This window comes from Alnus glutinosa, chromosome 9 (genome assembly GCF_958979055.1).
Source record: "Alnus glutinosa chromosome 9, dhAlnGlut1.1, whole genome shotgun sequence".
Lineage (NCBI taxonomy): Eukaryota > Viridiplantae > Streptophyta > Magnoliopsida > Fagales > Betulaceae > Alnus > Alnus glutinosa.
The window spans coordinates 14,886,867-14,901,502 of NC_084894.1; the positions used below are offsets into that span (position 1 = coordinate 14,886,867).

A 14,636-nucleotide genomic window follows, 5' to 3' on the forward strand; every position below is an offset into this window, starting at 1 on the left:
CTTGTGACAAGTCATAAGATAACAAGGGTCGCATGTCTATTTGAAGCTAGTTTTTATTTCTTCTTTTGGAACCCTCTCCGAGCTGATGTAAATTAACCATTGATACAATTTTAATTATTAGGCTGCTAGTTTCAAGTTGTTTTTTAAGTTGTTAAAACATGACCTAGACAATGCATATATGAAATGGAATAGAATCCCCTCCATTCCATTAAGATACTGTTCATTTTATAGTCAAGATTTAAAATTGATGCATCTTATAATATACATAATTTTACATTATTTAAATTTATAAAAGACGTAGTTAAATCCTATGTAGTAGCAGATTGACAATGAAAAGGTTTCCCGTGTTTTCTTCTTTCTTTTCTTTGTACTCTATACTTACAAAAACAAAAATTACAATCTGAACAATGCTTCCACCAGCAGCCACATCCGCCAGCCTCATTATCTTCTTTTTGGCTTGCTATTTTTATTTTATTTTATTTTTTTTCTTTTTAACCTTATAAAAAGAAATCCATGTGTATTAAGCGGAGTTATATATACAAATTGCCTGAACTGCTGAACACATGCACATTCTAAAAAAAATGCCCATTGAAGAGCATTCGAGTCTTTCAACCGCACCAAGCTATACTATACGCATCTGAGCGAGAGAGGTGAATTCCCTAGGTAATCACTCTAGTACGTTAAAGCTATAATAGCAAAAAGATAAACGCAAAGCAAAAGCACTAAAAACCGAGACAAAAATTTTCCGCTAACCCTGAGGAGCGCCAGAAAGAATTGGGCCGCCCATAAACGACCCATGCTTTCTCAAGGCCGGAATGCTGAGGGAGCGTTTTCTCATTTTGACATTTCCAGAAGGCACTTTCCTCTCATTCTTCCCCATAAGCAAGGAGTAAGAGCACGGCTCCGACAAAGGCTCGCTTTTAGTTCTAAGGAAGAGCTCCAGGTTTTGGCGATATTTATCCCCTTGCATACCAACGATTGATTGGTCGCTAGAAACGGGCACAAGCTTATCTTTGGCCTCCTCATCATCATCTGACCAATACCCATTCTCCTGCACGTCCTGCATTGCTAGATCATCATACTCTTCATCCGATTTTGTAGACTCCTCGTCGACTGAACCAACCTGTATAGCATAAAAAAAATATATAATGAATACACATATAGCCAGCTGATATGCCAGATGTAACTTTCGTCTTGTGAGGAGTTCTCAGGATGATTCCACTTATTCCCTTCAACTTTCAATGTAAGCCGGTGGTTTATTTGATTGATGTACATATGAAATCCATACCTCTTCAAGGACCTCCTTGTCATTATCATCACTTAGATCATCCTCACTACCTGCCTCAGGTGGATCATCAATCTCTTCATCACTGCCATGCACCGAGAGTTCCTCCTTGAGCTGAACAAAAAGCAAACAATTCAAAACCCAAGCAGATGGCGGTCCATCTGTAACTAAAAACTGCTAAATGTTTGTCTTTATTGCCAATACAGTTTACCCATATCACAAAATTCAACAATGGCTCAACTACAAGCTTGGTTCTTCAATCCACATTCATTCGGTAATAACTCTGGTCATACTCCCAAACAAAGGAATTGAACTATACTCCCATTTTCTAGAAATATAAAAACATTGGTGTTCGAGAATACCTCCTTGGAAGGCCCATCAGACATTCTCGGTGAGCTGCAACAGGAAGAAAAATATCTACTACCAGTATCAGTCCCGTCAGCCCTTGACTCATCAACACTTCCAGCACGACTAGTGCCACCATCACTGGGCCAGGCACTGATCCCATAGAGACCAAACTGAAGATTAACTGGTTCAGCCTTTCCAATCCGAGTCCCATGGCCCAAAATTGGCTTCCCGTTACTATCAACTGAATCAACAGGCCAAGCCTTTGCTACAGATCCATCAGTATTAACAAGAGCCATGAGATGCCTGAAGGAACCTTTCCTCTGAAGCAGTTGAAACATCCCCTTGGAGCTCAATGAATTGGCAGCACACTGGTTCCTGTACTCCTCATCAATCACAGTAACAGTGTTTGTGGTAGGATCATACAGCTGTTCCCCAGCCTCATGTCTACGAAGGCAGCTGAAGACGGTAGCATGGATGGCTGCTACACTCCTGTCAACATTGGTATTGTTTATTTTGGGGACAAGATGCTTGTCAGCCCGCTTGCAGAGGTATTCTTGGATCGTTCTGATATTTCGAATATACTTCACATACTTGTTTTTTGCTGGGTCCAGTGTCATATACTTAGCACGGACTGCAAATCGCTCCAAGTGTTTGTCCTCGTTAGTGATGTATATCATGAATGGTATGATAGAAGGATGTTTCTTCATAAGCCCCATCTGCAGATCAGGATCAAAGTTGTTTGTTTATTTAGGAAAAAATAAATGTAGATAAAACTTGTGTATCAAGGGAAGACAGCTTATGGAAAGAATAATGGAACACTTTATGTACCACAAAATTAAGGCTCAAATGAACACCCTCAACAACTACTGATTCTTTTCGCTCTTCCCATGCAGTGATCAGCCTATCAAGACTGTCAATTACCATCTCACTTTGTGCTTTAAATCCTTCAACGGCCATCTGCTTTGGACTGATCAATTCAGTTGTACTGGAACCCACCTCTGATGACCGAGTATCAGATTTCCCAGTTGTAGTAGAACCATCAGATAGTTCATCCTTTGGAAGTGAGTGTAAAATGCCTGCCAATTTTTTTGCTTTCCTTTTCGCCTTTGCTTCTGCAACAGCCACAGGATCCAAGAACTCACCTGCATGGTAGGTTGAAGACCAGAGTAGAGGGTTTTGCTTCTCATCTACAAAACTCCTCATCATATGCCGGATAGAGTCAGTTGATATAACTGTTGTAATTCCTAATCTGCTACCCTGAGAGACAAAATGGATAATGCTCAGATTTTTGAATCATGGAAATGTTTAGCAACAAAGCACCTATGCATGAAAATCAAATTTGCACATCTTAACTTTCTTACAAACTTTTTTTTGATAAGTAACTTTCTTACAAACTTAAAAGTAATATGTCAAGCTAAACAATAAAATAAATGACATCATTAGTGGATACACTATAAACTATAATTGCGACAATTAAAATTAGTGTATTCAGCACAAATACCAGCAACGCTGACAAAGTAGACTTGCCACAGCCACTAGTGCCACACAACAGTACAGTTACAGATTCCTTCCTTTCTCGGATTCTGCATAGAGAAAATATTATCATATAATGATATAAATCAAGCATAGCACATTGCAAGGAAAAAGAAGAAAAAAAAAATTTCTCCTTAAAGGAAACTAATCTCCACGCAGCCTGTATTAAGGACATTGTCCTGAGATAAAGCTACAATATGATAACAAGACTACTGGTGTAGTTTCATTCCTATTGGAGCCGAAGTTTCAACTTGAGAGAAAGCAAAGATTTTCTTTTCCAAAGTGTGTAAGCTAAAAGTATTATCAATTTAAGTTGAGAGCACAGGCACCAGAATGAGAGAAGTAGGAAGGGTAAACCTTATCTGAATAAGTTTGAAAATGGTGAAAAAAATATGAAAAGAAAATTTATAATGCACTTCCCCAAACTTCCCTTGGAATTTCTTCCCGCTTATTATACGAGCATTGCGAATGGTTTTCAGAAGCTAGTTTTCAGCCTAAACTAAATTTCCAAGCGACTATGATTCAGAGTATCCTACTGTACTAATTTCTTTCCATCCAAATAAAATCCATAACTCCAAATCAAGCTTTTAACTTCTAATTAAACAGAAAGGACATCTCATAATTGACCATAAACAGCATTACAATCAAAATAAGCCATCATCCAGTGCACATCCAAGCATAAGCAGTCAATGTGAATCATAAAAAAACAAAAAAGCATAAGCAGCCAATGGGACAAGACCAGCAATAAAAACGCAACTAGAGCTAAGACCAAGATGACAATGGCACTTGTTGTACATAAGGGTTATATTGGAAAGGAATAACAAGTGTTTAAAAGACTCTATGACTAATGTATGTATTGCATTTATAGGTGTTGCAATGATATCGTGCAACTGGGATCTGGCCTTGGTGATTCATTATTGCACAACAATTTTTGGGAGGCTAAGAACATATTGACTCCAATTTTCAGGAGTCATTGGTAAATCTGCCCACACATCGTGGGAAAAAAAATGGAGGATGCTGAAGGTGGCAACCCATAAGACAACTTCAGTGATATTCTCTTCATCAGCCACCAAGCAGTAATTGTAGTCATGACAAGACAATGGAGAAAAAAGAGGTTTAGAAAAATCCAAGTGCCCCAAAAATCTGTGGGAGAAACTTCTCACTTTTCATGCTCAATCAGAAAGGTCAGCAAAAAATTACTCATTTGTTGGGCATGTCTCATGAAAATGAGCCTAGATCACTAGCTCATCTATGGTTGTGGCAAGATCAGTGCATCATTGAGTATCCATTTTCATATCAACAGGATTTATAATTCACATATTCAATTTTATTTTTTTTATAAGAAACCATTCTCATTAAAAGCGAATGGCCCGCTAGTACACTGGGAATATTCAAAGGAAACACCTAAATAGACCGAGAAAATCGAGCAAGAAAGTCATCAAAACTAAACAACAAATTGTGCACATAAGACGTAGTCCAAAAACAACGTAAGGTAGAACGAGGATAAAAGCTAGAAGAACGGAGATTCTAAAAACTATAATTGTTTTCCTTTGGGACAGACCAAAGGCACCACAGAAAATCAAAAGTTCTTATGGTCGTTTCAACTGAAACATGGAACGTAAGGTAGAACGAGGATAAAAGCTAGAAATATACGTAGATTCTAAAAACTATAATTGTTTTCCTTTGAGACAGACCAAAGGCTACAGAAAAGAAATATACTTCAAAAGTTCTTATGGTCGTTTCAACTGAAACATGGATGGTCAAGGTAAGCCAAAAAATTGCAAATTATTGCTCAAAGTAAGAAGACTAGCATGATGAGCAAAATTGATTATAACCTAGCGCAAGAAATAATAAAAAGTTTTTAGTAAAATCATTAGTCTATCCAGGTCAATTATAATAACTATGTCCAGGATTCAACAAGAACTCAATCTCCTGCAACAGCCAATGATATGCAATGGCAGGTCCATAACACAAGCAACGTCAAGGACAAACATATATGCATATTGCCACAATTATGCTCATTGCATATTGCATACATATGAAAAACACTTATTACACCAAAAAATCTACAATCATAGAAGCCATCAAAACAGAATTCCTGCAGAGGGGACATATGCAGATTCCATGACTTTCACCATTTTCTAAGGTGAGTATAGACTGAAATATATTCCCAAAAGATGTAAGATTTTAATGTACCTGCATGCCAAAACCAAATCTTGCCTCTGGTTGGGACCCACATACTTATATTCAGCCAGAGCATCACAAACAACGTCTAGGAAAAATTTTCTTCTTACAACTATAGTTGTCCTTCGTTTGTACAATTCAAATGGCACGCTCTTACTTCTATCTTCTTTAACTGCAACCAAAGGGTTGCCTGCCTCTGTTTTACCCAAGCAACCACCAGTAGGACAACCATCTACCTTCTCAAGACCTACTGAAGCATCCAATCTTGATGTACTCATTACTTCTAGAGACAAAGCATCACTTGGGTTTTCACTTCTGATCAATTCAAAAACTCGTTGACTTATCTGATCAGAGGAAAATACATTCATTAAAAGTGCTAATTCATTTAGTAAAAGCTTGGGAGTCAATCATGAGAACTCATTAATCACCAAAAAAAGGGTACTAGTTTAATATGGCAGAAACTCGCTCATCCAACTCCCATATGCGTGAATAAAATATTAATGAATCAAAAAATAAAAATATTAGGCAATATGACTCCAAAGTAGAGGACCAGTACTTTTAAACTGACTGATTACTACAATAAACCCTTTGCATGCAATATGATTTTCACATTGGAATGGAACGCAGAAACAAAGCTTTGGGTGCTGAATTACATGAAAACGTCAACCAGATCTGCCTATACAACGGTTTTAAAATTCAAGTACAGAGATCCATTTCAGGGAGGAGAAATAAACTACATAGATAAAAGAAAAAAAAAAGAAAAAAGAAGAAGAAGAAGAAGAAGAAGAAGAAGTAATTCTAAAAGAATACTTCAGATATAATAGGAGTTTTTATAGGTATAAATTCAGTAAGAGATAAAGACAGCCGAGACAGAGCACTAAATGTTTTTTCACTAGCTAATAGCACGGTAAAATATTCAATCATGGTTCAGCCAAATAAATTTATGAAAACGCATATAAGAATTAGATCACTTATTTTTTTTATTTTAATGAATAAGAATTGGATCACTTATGCTTTAGATTATTAAGAAGATTGATAATTTGCATCAGTGAAAAAAATAAGAGGCAGCACCAACGACTATTCTTGTTACAAGAACAGCCAATGGCTGCATCAACGAAATGAATCGGGTCAAAGACGCTACAAGGACAACATGAAGGGCATAAACCTGGGTTTTTACCTATAAAACAAAAATAAGGAAAAAAGAAAAATAAAACATGGACTAAATCTTCAAGAACAGCATTATGCAATCCCAAGTAGGCATGACAAATAGTAGAACCAATTTGGCCTGATGTTCAGCAAAACCAATTATAGGGTTGAAGACTTTGGGAAATGAAATTCAGAAATTTCAAAGAACACAATACGTGCAACCCAGATCTACAACCGGAAATCAGCTTCCAAATCATATAAAAGCACACCCCTACTACCCCTTAATTTATTGAACTCCAATAACCCAAACGAAAAATCGACCCAAAATTAACCAAAAAATCCTGAACAAAAAAAAAAAACAAAAAACAAAAATCAAAAGTTCTCGAACTTCCAAAAAAAAAAAATTAAAATTGAATTACAAAGAAGGAAATCGTAGTACCTTAAACGCATGTCGCGCTTTACATCCCATGAGCTGCAGAGTGCTCTGCAGAACCGGACGCGTGTACCTAAAGGACTCTTTCCCTTTCTCTCTCTTGTCTTCTTCATCCTCCACCACTATGTACAGCACTTTTGCCACCTCCGCCATTGTCTACGCAAACAAAGACTAATTCGAACTCAATCACACAAACCACACCCAAACAAATCTCTCAAGCAAGCCAATTTTTTTCTGAAACAAAAAAGAAGAGAAAATATATAAAATATTCACAGAAAGAATTTGAGAAAAAGGTTTGGTTATGACATTTCAATGATGGGGGCTATTAAGGCACGTTTACAACATGAATCCGGGAAAAATCACCGAATCGTGAAAGAAAATGAGAGAAGATTGAGAGGCAGAGGAATTTTGAGGAGAGCAAGAGAATTCGGCGGCAATGCCGACGAATCCAGAGAACAATGCGAGAAGCTTGAAACGAAGTTTGAAGCGAGGCGAGGAGATCGAACCTGAGAATAGGAATCGAAGAAATTTCGAGGCTAGGATGGTAGCAAAAGGGAGCTAGGGTTTATAAGGCGCTACGATCCGCCATTTGAAGCGCTTGGCGTCGCAACACGACCTCGGCATTCTCTGTCACCTGGTCTCCACGCATCGCACCGTGCGACCCTCCACGAGTCTTTCTCTTTCTGTCTTTTGGTTTGGCACTTTCTCTCTCTCTCTCTCAAGACATTTATCGAAATTACGGATTTGGCCTTGGTTTCCTGCGTTAATTTCAATCCCGAGTCCGGACACGATAACCGAGGCGTAGGCGAGTTGTAATTTTGACGCAGTCGTGGGGGTGATTCTGTTGACCGTGTTAGTCATGGAAGAATGATCGGGTTGTCCTGGCTTCGTATTTAAGGAGGGAAAGAGGATTAAAAAGGACGGCGAAAATGACTCAACCAATGATATTTTGGTTTTTTGGTTTAACTAATTTGTCTTTGGAAAATGTTAAATTTACAACACCAACACAACAATCATACAACGACCCCTCACATAAGAGTGGACCTCACACACTGGGGTCCACCCTCATGTGAGGGTTGTTGTGTGATTGTTGTGATGATGTTGTGTATGAATCAAATTCCTTTATTTTTTTCTCTTTTTTTTTTTTCTTTTTTTGAAATGGTTTTAACTAATTTGTTGGGGACTGTGGGAAAGAAACCTTTTAGCCAACCATCCAATTATCAACGCACATGGAAAGGTACATAAATACGGTTGGCAATTTTAACACGATCCAATAATTTGATATGAACAAGACACAAAATTAGCGAGTTTGAGTTTACCTTAAATGGATTTAGGTCATAAACGAGTCGATCCGTTTAGTTCGGCCTGGCGGGTCGGGTCACAGATCACCCCACGACATAATTACAATTTTTTATTTTTTATTTTTTTTAAAAAAAAGGGGAATGAGATTCGGATTATCTTTGTCTAGAAATAATCTCAACTTCATCCATATAAAAACCATCTATGGTCACCAATAATTTTGAAAATAAAAGAACAAAATAAAATAAAAAGTGACAGCAGCAATGATTTTTATGAAATGAGTTATCAAGTGCTTTTAAATAATACTTTAAGAGATAATACAAATGCATCTTTATCTTTTAGATTTAAAATTTTGATTGAAAAAGAAAATGCAAGATAAAATGTAAAGAAAGACTTTCAATATGCTAATAATAGCACTCCTGGTTGGCATCCAAATGTACAGAGTATAACTGTCAATTGAACATAATCCTTAGAGGCAACGTATACAAAACAACCGCTTTACAGTGTTAAAACAACTAGGGGTACTATGTACCAAACTGAGTCGAACATTAACCGCTCAAGTTTGAATTGATACATATTAAAGGCTCAATACATTTTTTTATGAATTCACAACTGCTACTGAAACTATTCCAATAGTATGACTTGCTAAGCTTCAATTATTTTCCTAATGTGTACCTTCACCTTAAGCTAGAATGGCCAATATAATATTTTACTATTTCATTTAAATACAAAAAAAAAAAAAAAAAAAAAGTTCACTTTTAAGCTAAGCGAGTCAAACAGGTTGTGTCGACCCGATACGATCCATTATGTTAAACAGGTTTCACGGGTCATGTCGGGTGACCCGTGAAATTGCCGTGTCGTGCGTAGTTTAGAGCTCCGACCCCGTTAACATAAACAGGTAGTGTTTGGGTTTAGCTTAAACGGGTCGCAGGTCGTAAACGGGTCGTGTCAGGTACCTGTTTTGCCAGCTCTAAAAGGTGGTAAATTTTATATATATATATATATATAGTAAGAAAATTATATCATTGATCTATGTTGTTGGCTTAAATTACAAATCACTTCATATTGTATCAAAATTACTTTAGATCTCCATGTAGTGGGCCTAATTTATAAATTGCTCTCAAAAGTCAAATTCCGTTAAAAATTCTGACAAATTCTGTTAAACATCACGTCAGCACTAATAAAATGGCGACACGTGTCACTTTAATAATAATAATTTTTTTTTAAAAAAAGAGTGGTTGTGCGCCACCCTCAAAAGTTGTCAGGAGTGGTGTGCGGCCAACCTTAGATCCCTTTGGGGTACCCTACAGGCCACCACAAAACTCCGAGTTTGCAACGCGCCACCCCTTGCCACCTTTGGGGCTGGCCGCGTTGGTTACGGGTGGCCATCCCACCCCCAAAGAGATCTAGGAATAGCGAGCGGCTACACTTTTCCCTTTTTTCAAATTATTTTTTTAAAAAAAAAAATTAAAATTTTAAAGTTTTATATATTTATTTCTTTTATTAATAGGGTCACGTGTCGCTATCTTATTAGTGCTGATGTAGCGTATAACGAAATTTGTCAAAATTTTAAAAGAATTTGAATCTAGATAGCGATTAATAAATTAGGCCAACCATAGAGATTTCTAAATTAATTTTCATATTACATAGAATAATTTATAATTTAACCAATCACAATGACCAGTAGTATAATTTTCCCTATATTCTTTCATAAATGATTACTTGCGTACTACTCTATACTTTTTAAGAAAATATTGATGAAATCCCTATTTCTCTTACCCCGAATTATCAATCATCAACGCACATGGTTTTTTCTGTTTTTTTCTTTAAAAATTTTTAATAATATTTTTCATATTATATTTTTGTTATTTATTTGAAACCAAAATAGAAGGTATTTAATTTAAAACGTTGGTGAACTCAACTCTTAAAATTGCAAAAATTATAAATTATGGCCTTAATGTCAAAAATAGATGAAGTGCAAGGGTACGACTCAGTTCGTAAACGTTTATGTCATTTTTTTCTTGTATCTTTAAAATTAATGTGACTTTTTAAAATTAATATTAAATTAAAATTTAATTGTGATCTTTTACAAATTTGATGATAATTTTAAAATGACATTAATTTTAAAAAAAAGGTATAGATCTTACCTTTAGTATTACTCTATTGACTGCAAGTAAGATTTGTTGCTGAGATAAAGAAAAGAAAAACTAGGAGTAAAATTTAGATTTTGGACCATGTTTGTACGGTAGGTATTGATGGGATTCATGTTAATCTTACTGAACTCTTTTAATTCCTAGAATTAAAACTTAGAATTATATGATATTGAGCAGCTTTGCATTTGTAAAGAAGTTAAAAAAGGCTTTAAAGAAAAAGTTAAAAGGAATTTATATATATATATCATATATGGTAATTGATAAATATGGCATAGTATATCGTTGCTTGATATATGGATAAAATAAAATAAAAAACAGTAACAAGTATTCGACAATTCAATTATAAAATATTGTTAAACTTGATGCTGAGTGTATATATAAATAGGTTTGTACGGGGCTTATGTCATTTTCGATTTACTAATTTAGGAGTACTACGGAACTCCTTATGAGTGTTGCCAATGTCATCACTATTTTTTATAATTCACTTGGTGGCTCTTTAAACAATCTCTCTTCCTGATTGAATTTATTCTCGTTCCTGCTGCAACAATATGTTATATGCTCTTTATTCCATTTTTTTATTTTCAAATGATATATGACTTTTAAAATTACTAATCGATCAAAATTTAATAATAATTCATTCCAAATTTAATAGTGATTTTAAAAATCTTGTCACATTTTGAAGGATATGAGTTTTACATATAGAATTACTCAATGTTATATATCATATTTTTATTTTATGATTATTTTACAGTAGTTTGTACAGTTTCTAATACGGTGACGTACGCTATTGTTGATGCCTTTTTCGATTGCTACAAAACAGTAAAAATAAACAAAGTAGCTTGTCGGGGTGCCGACGAGATCCCACTCCGATGCCTAAGTCAATTACTTTGATAGCAATTTGTAACGAGCATAAAAGCATGAAAATTGGAGTACTTCATACCTGGTGGTATAAGCTTATTTATAGGCAAGGAGTCCTGTCAACTCTCTAGATTGAATCCCTGATCTGGTGGAGACCCATCCCGAAAGATTGGGGATGGGAGCTAATTCTGGGATTTAAACCTTTTAACAATATTTCGGGTATTTCAGGATCGACTCTTCTTGAAATTCTCTCCTGGCCAATCGAGATAAAATTTAGCGCATCCTATGATATAGTCACCAGTTATGATCTTCTGGAGCATACCAGCCTCTTGGATAACATGACACGAATATCTTTCTCAATATCTCTAGGATATCCTCAATGAGCACAACACGAGCAACGTTTGTTGAACTATATCTTTATGGGCTTCATCTTTAATTGTTAAGTCTTCCTGGGCTTGTGTCACCGTACATATTGATCTTTTGTCCTAAATCGCGTGGGATAAGAGCTTATCCCGAAGAATCCGGGAATAAAGTCTCATCTGGAGAATCCAAGATTAAGACTTTGTTGCACCCTTATCGGGATTACAGGGTAGATTCTTCCTACAAATCCCTCCTAAAATATCGAGATAAGGATCTCGCATATCCTTTGTCCCAGTTACCTCATGGCAGTCCCGGGAAACTCCAGTTTCAAGATCTTCTGAACTAGGGCGTACTGTCTGAGTTCTTTCTGGTCTCGGGGTTTTGCTATCCCGAGACTGGCTTGTGATATACTCATCGGTCATGGTCTCCTAGGGAGCCTCTGCCTCTAGGGTGACCCGGTACGAGTGTTATTGTGCAAATATCCACCTAAGTAAATAGATAAATATTTGTACGTTTTACTCGCAAGCGCACAAGATCAAAACAATAGTATAGCAGCCAAATACGAGATCATTTCCACGAGGATTGATAGAAATTGTATTTAAAGAGAAATTCCTAAAAGAGATATGTTGAATGAAGTGAGATGAAATATTGAATTAAAATAATAATAAGAAATGGTAGGGCTTCGATATCCACTGCTAATCATACTCAAATAAGATTCGCAATATACATAATATTACAAACATAACATAATGCTTAATGTTTACCAGCCACAAATGAATGGTTTCTTGTCCTAAAGCTATTGATTTCCCTAAGCAACGAGTTATGCATGGTATTTACTCTAACTCTTTTCTTTCTTGAAGGATTTAGCATGGTATCTACTAAGTTGTTCTTCAAGAAAGCATAAATCTATGGAAATCGGTAAACACATTCAGATTAGAACATGGTATCTATTCCAGTTGTCTTTATATTGGTTAATTCAAGAACCTGTGATGGGGTTCTTTCGTTACTCTATTATGCCTAGGACTTGGTCATCCAAATTGAAATAAATAACAAATCCATACCACAAGCCTATGCTAGCCAAACACAAACATGCAAGGAATTCAAGAAACTAGAATTAATCAAGTCAAGCATTAATATATGAATTGTAGCAAGACAAATTGAAAAACTTAAAGAGACATGATGAAGGCTTCAATCGAGCCCTAACTAAAGTATTAGTTACACATAATTTGGATGGAAATCATCCACATGATTCTTCCCCAAAGCTTGTGTGTATCTTGAAAGGTTAAAGATCTATTTATAGGGATTAAAGAAGCTCTAGAAGCCATAGGGATCCTAGAAAAATCGTAAATAGGTTCCCTAGTCCGAGTGGAATAAGTAAAACCCCTTTCCTTTTCTGAAATCCCAATCTAAGCTGAAATAGGACTTCGGTCGTGTATTGTACGCTCGCATGTGCTTGAACCCAAGGAAGTGCACTCGAGCGTATGTGCGCTCGAGCTTAGGTGCTGTTGCGGTCGAGCGTAGGGGCGCTCAATCCTAAATGTTGAGGCGTTCAAGCTTAGGTGCGCTCGAGCCCATCTTATGGTGTGCTCGATCCTAGGGCTTCAGCATACTTCAAAAATGTCTTCTAAGTCCAATTTCCACTCGGATTCTTGCATTTATCTTATAAAGCTCTGAAACATGAAAATAAAAAAAAATTAAACAAATAATAATGCTAAGGAATTTAACATATGCGAGTTAAGGGGCTAGAATGTATAATATTTGACGCTTATCACACCCCCAAACTTACATATTACTAGTCCCTTAGCAATACAAAACAGGAAATAAACTGAAAAACAAAAAGATAAATCCTTTTTTCGTGGGATGTACGATTGCATTTATCATTGCAACAAGCATTTTAAACCCCTAGGACTTCTTAGTGGATGAATAAAGTTTTGTGAGGGTTTACCAGTAATGATACCCACAAACATTAAGCAAACCATGTTATTTAAAAGATTGAAGAATTACCAAAACTATGATTTTCACTCATTAACAAGCTTAGAAGGATAAACTTTATCTTCAAAATGAAAAGGAAATTCAAAGTCTAACTACTTAGCTGAGGCATCACAAGTTCAATTCAATGAAAAGTGAACTAGCACATAATTATGAGGCTTCAAATTATTCCCAATGCGTAATGACTCAATACCTCAAAGTTCACTGGGGTTCTCATTAGAATAAATGATCATGGCATAATAGTAAGAGCTTTATTCTTTTTTATTTATTTAGGCTGTGCAATGCTTATTTCTCTTAAGCTTTCTGATTGACCTATGTAGCAAGTGTTAGGCTAATGCTTCCAAACCAGATGACTTTACGGCACTAGTTGTAAAAATACCCATAAGAGCTTACTAACTCAAGTCAAAAAGGCTACAGAACTAAAATAGCCATAATTTTAACTAATCAAAACTTCTCACCTTTTGACGTGAACATTCAGTGCTTAATGAGGTAAGAAGTCTAGTTACTCAGTGAAAAATTTAAAAAGGAATATTTATTTATTTATTTAATATATATAAATATGCCAATGTATCCATCCAATAACCCACCCAGCTTCACCCAAGACATAGAAACAGACACATTCAGGTTTACATGCCATACCTCACAAACTATGTGTTAATGTGCTCGTGAAAGTTTAAATTAAAACAAGTGAATCCTTAGATGCCAAAAGTAAGTAACAGGACTTTAGAATACTTTTCAAATGATTATGAGTTCAACATTCTAGCCTTACTAATGAAAGTCAAATCATAATTTTTAGATTAACCAAAATCTTAAAAATAACATGAACATGCAATGTTAAAAATTATTGGACAAAGTGTGTGTGTTTCTCATACCCCCAAAATTGAATTACACATTGTCCTCAATATGTAAATAAAATAGAAAGATCTTACTAGGGAGATGAGAAAACTGGTTGGACTAGGTATGGCTTGTAGCATACCCTCAAATTTGAATGTAAAATACACTTTTCCTGAAAAACAAAACTACAAAGAGAAGGAAAAAATGTGACAAG

At 35.8% G+C, this 14,636-nt stretch overlaps 1 protein-coding gene across 2 annotated transcripts; it reads right to left on the reverse strand.

Moving 5' to 3' along the window:
- Window positions 1-516: 516 nt before the first annotated feature.
- LOC133877988 (P-loop NTPase domain-containing protein LPA1 homolog 1-like) lies at window positions 517-7,634 on the reverse strand. Of its 2 annotated transcripts, none has more exons than XM_062316466.1 (8): window positions 7,436-7,634; window positions 6,936-7,085; window positions 5,363-5,694; window positions 3,135-3,216; window positions 2,462-2,890; window positions 1,648-2,349; window positions 1,289-1,399; window positions 517-1,123 (listed from the first exon to the last, which is right to left on the reverse strand). In XM_062316466.1, exons 2-8 carry the CDS (start codon window positions 7,080-7,082, stop codon window positions 749-751), a joined length of 2,178 nt encoding a protein of 725 aa, XP_062172450.1. In that variant the 5' UTR covers window positions 7,083-7,085; window positions 7,436-7,634; the 3' UTR covers window positions 517-748. The 2 variants fall into 2 exon arrangements, with proteins under 2 accessions (XP_062172450.1, XP_062172449.1); XM_062316465.1 differs by having other exon boundaries at window positions 6,936-7,163.
- Window positions 7,635-14,636: the final 7,002 nt, after the last annotated feature.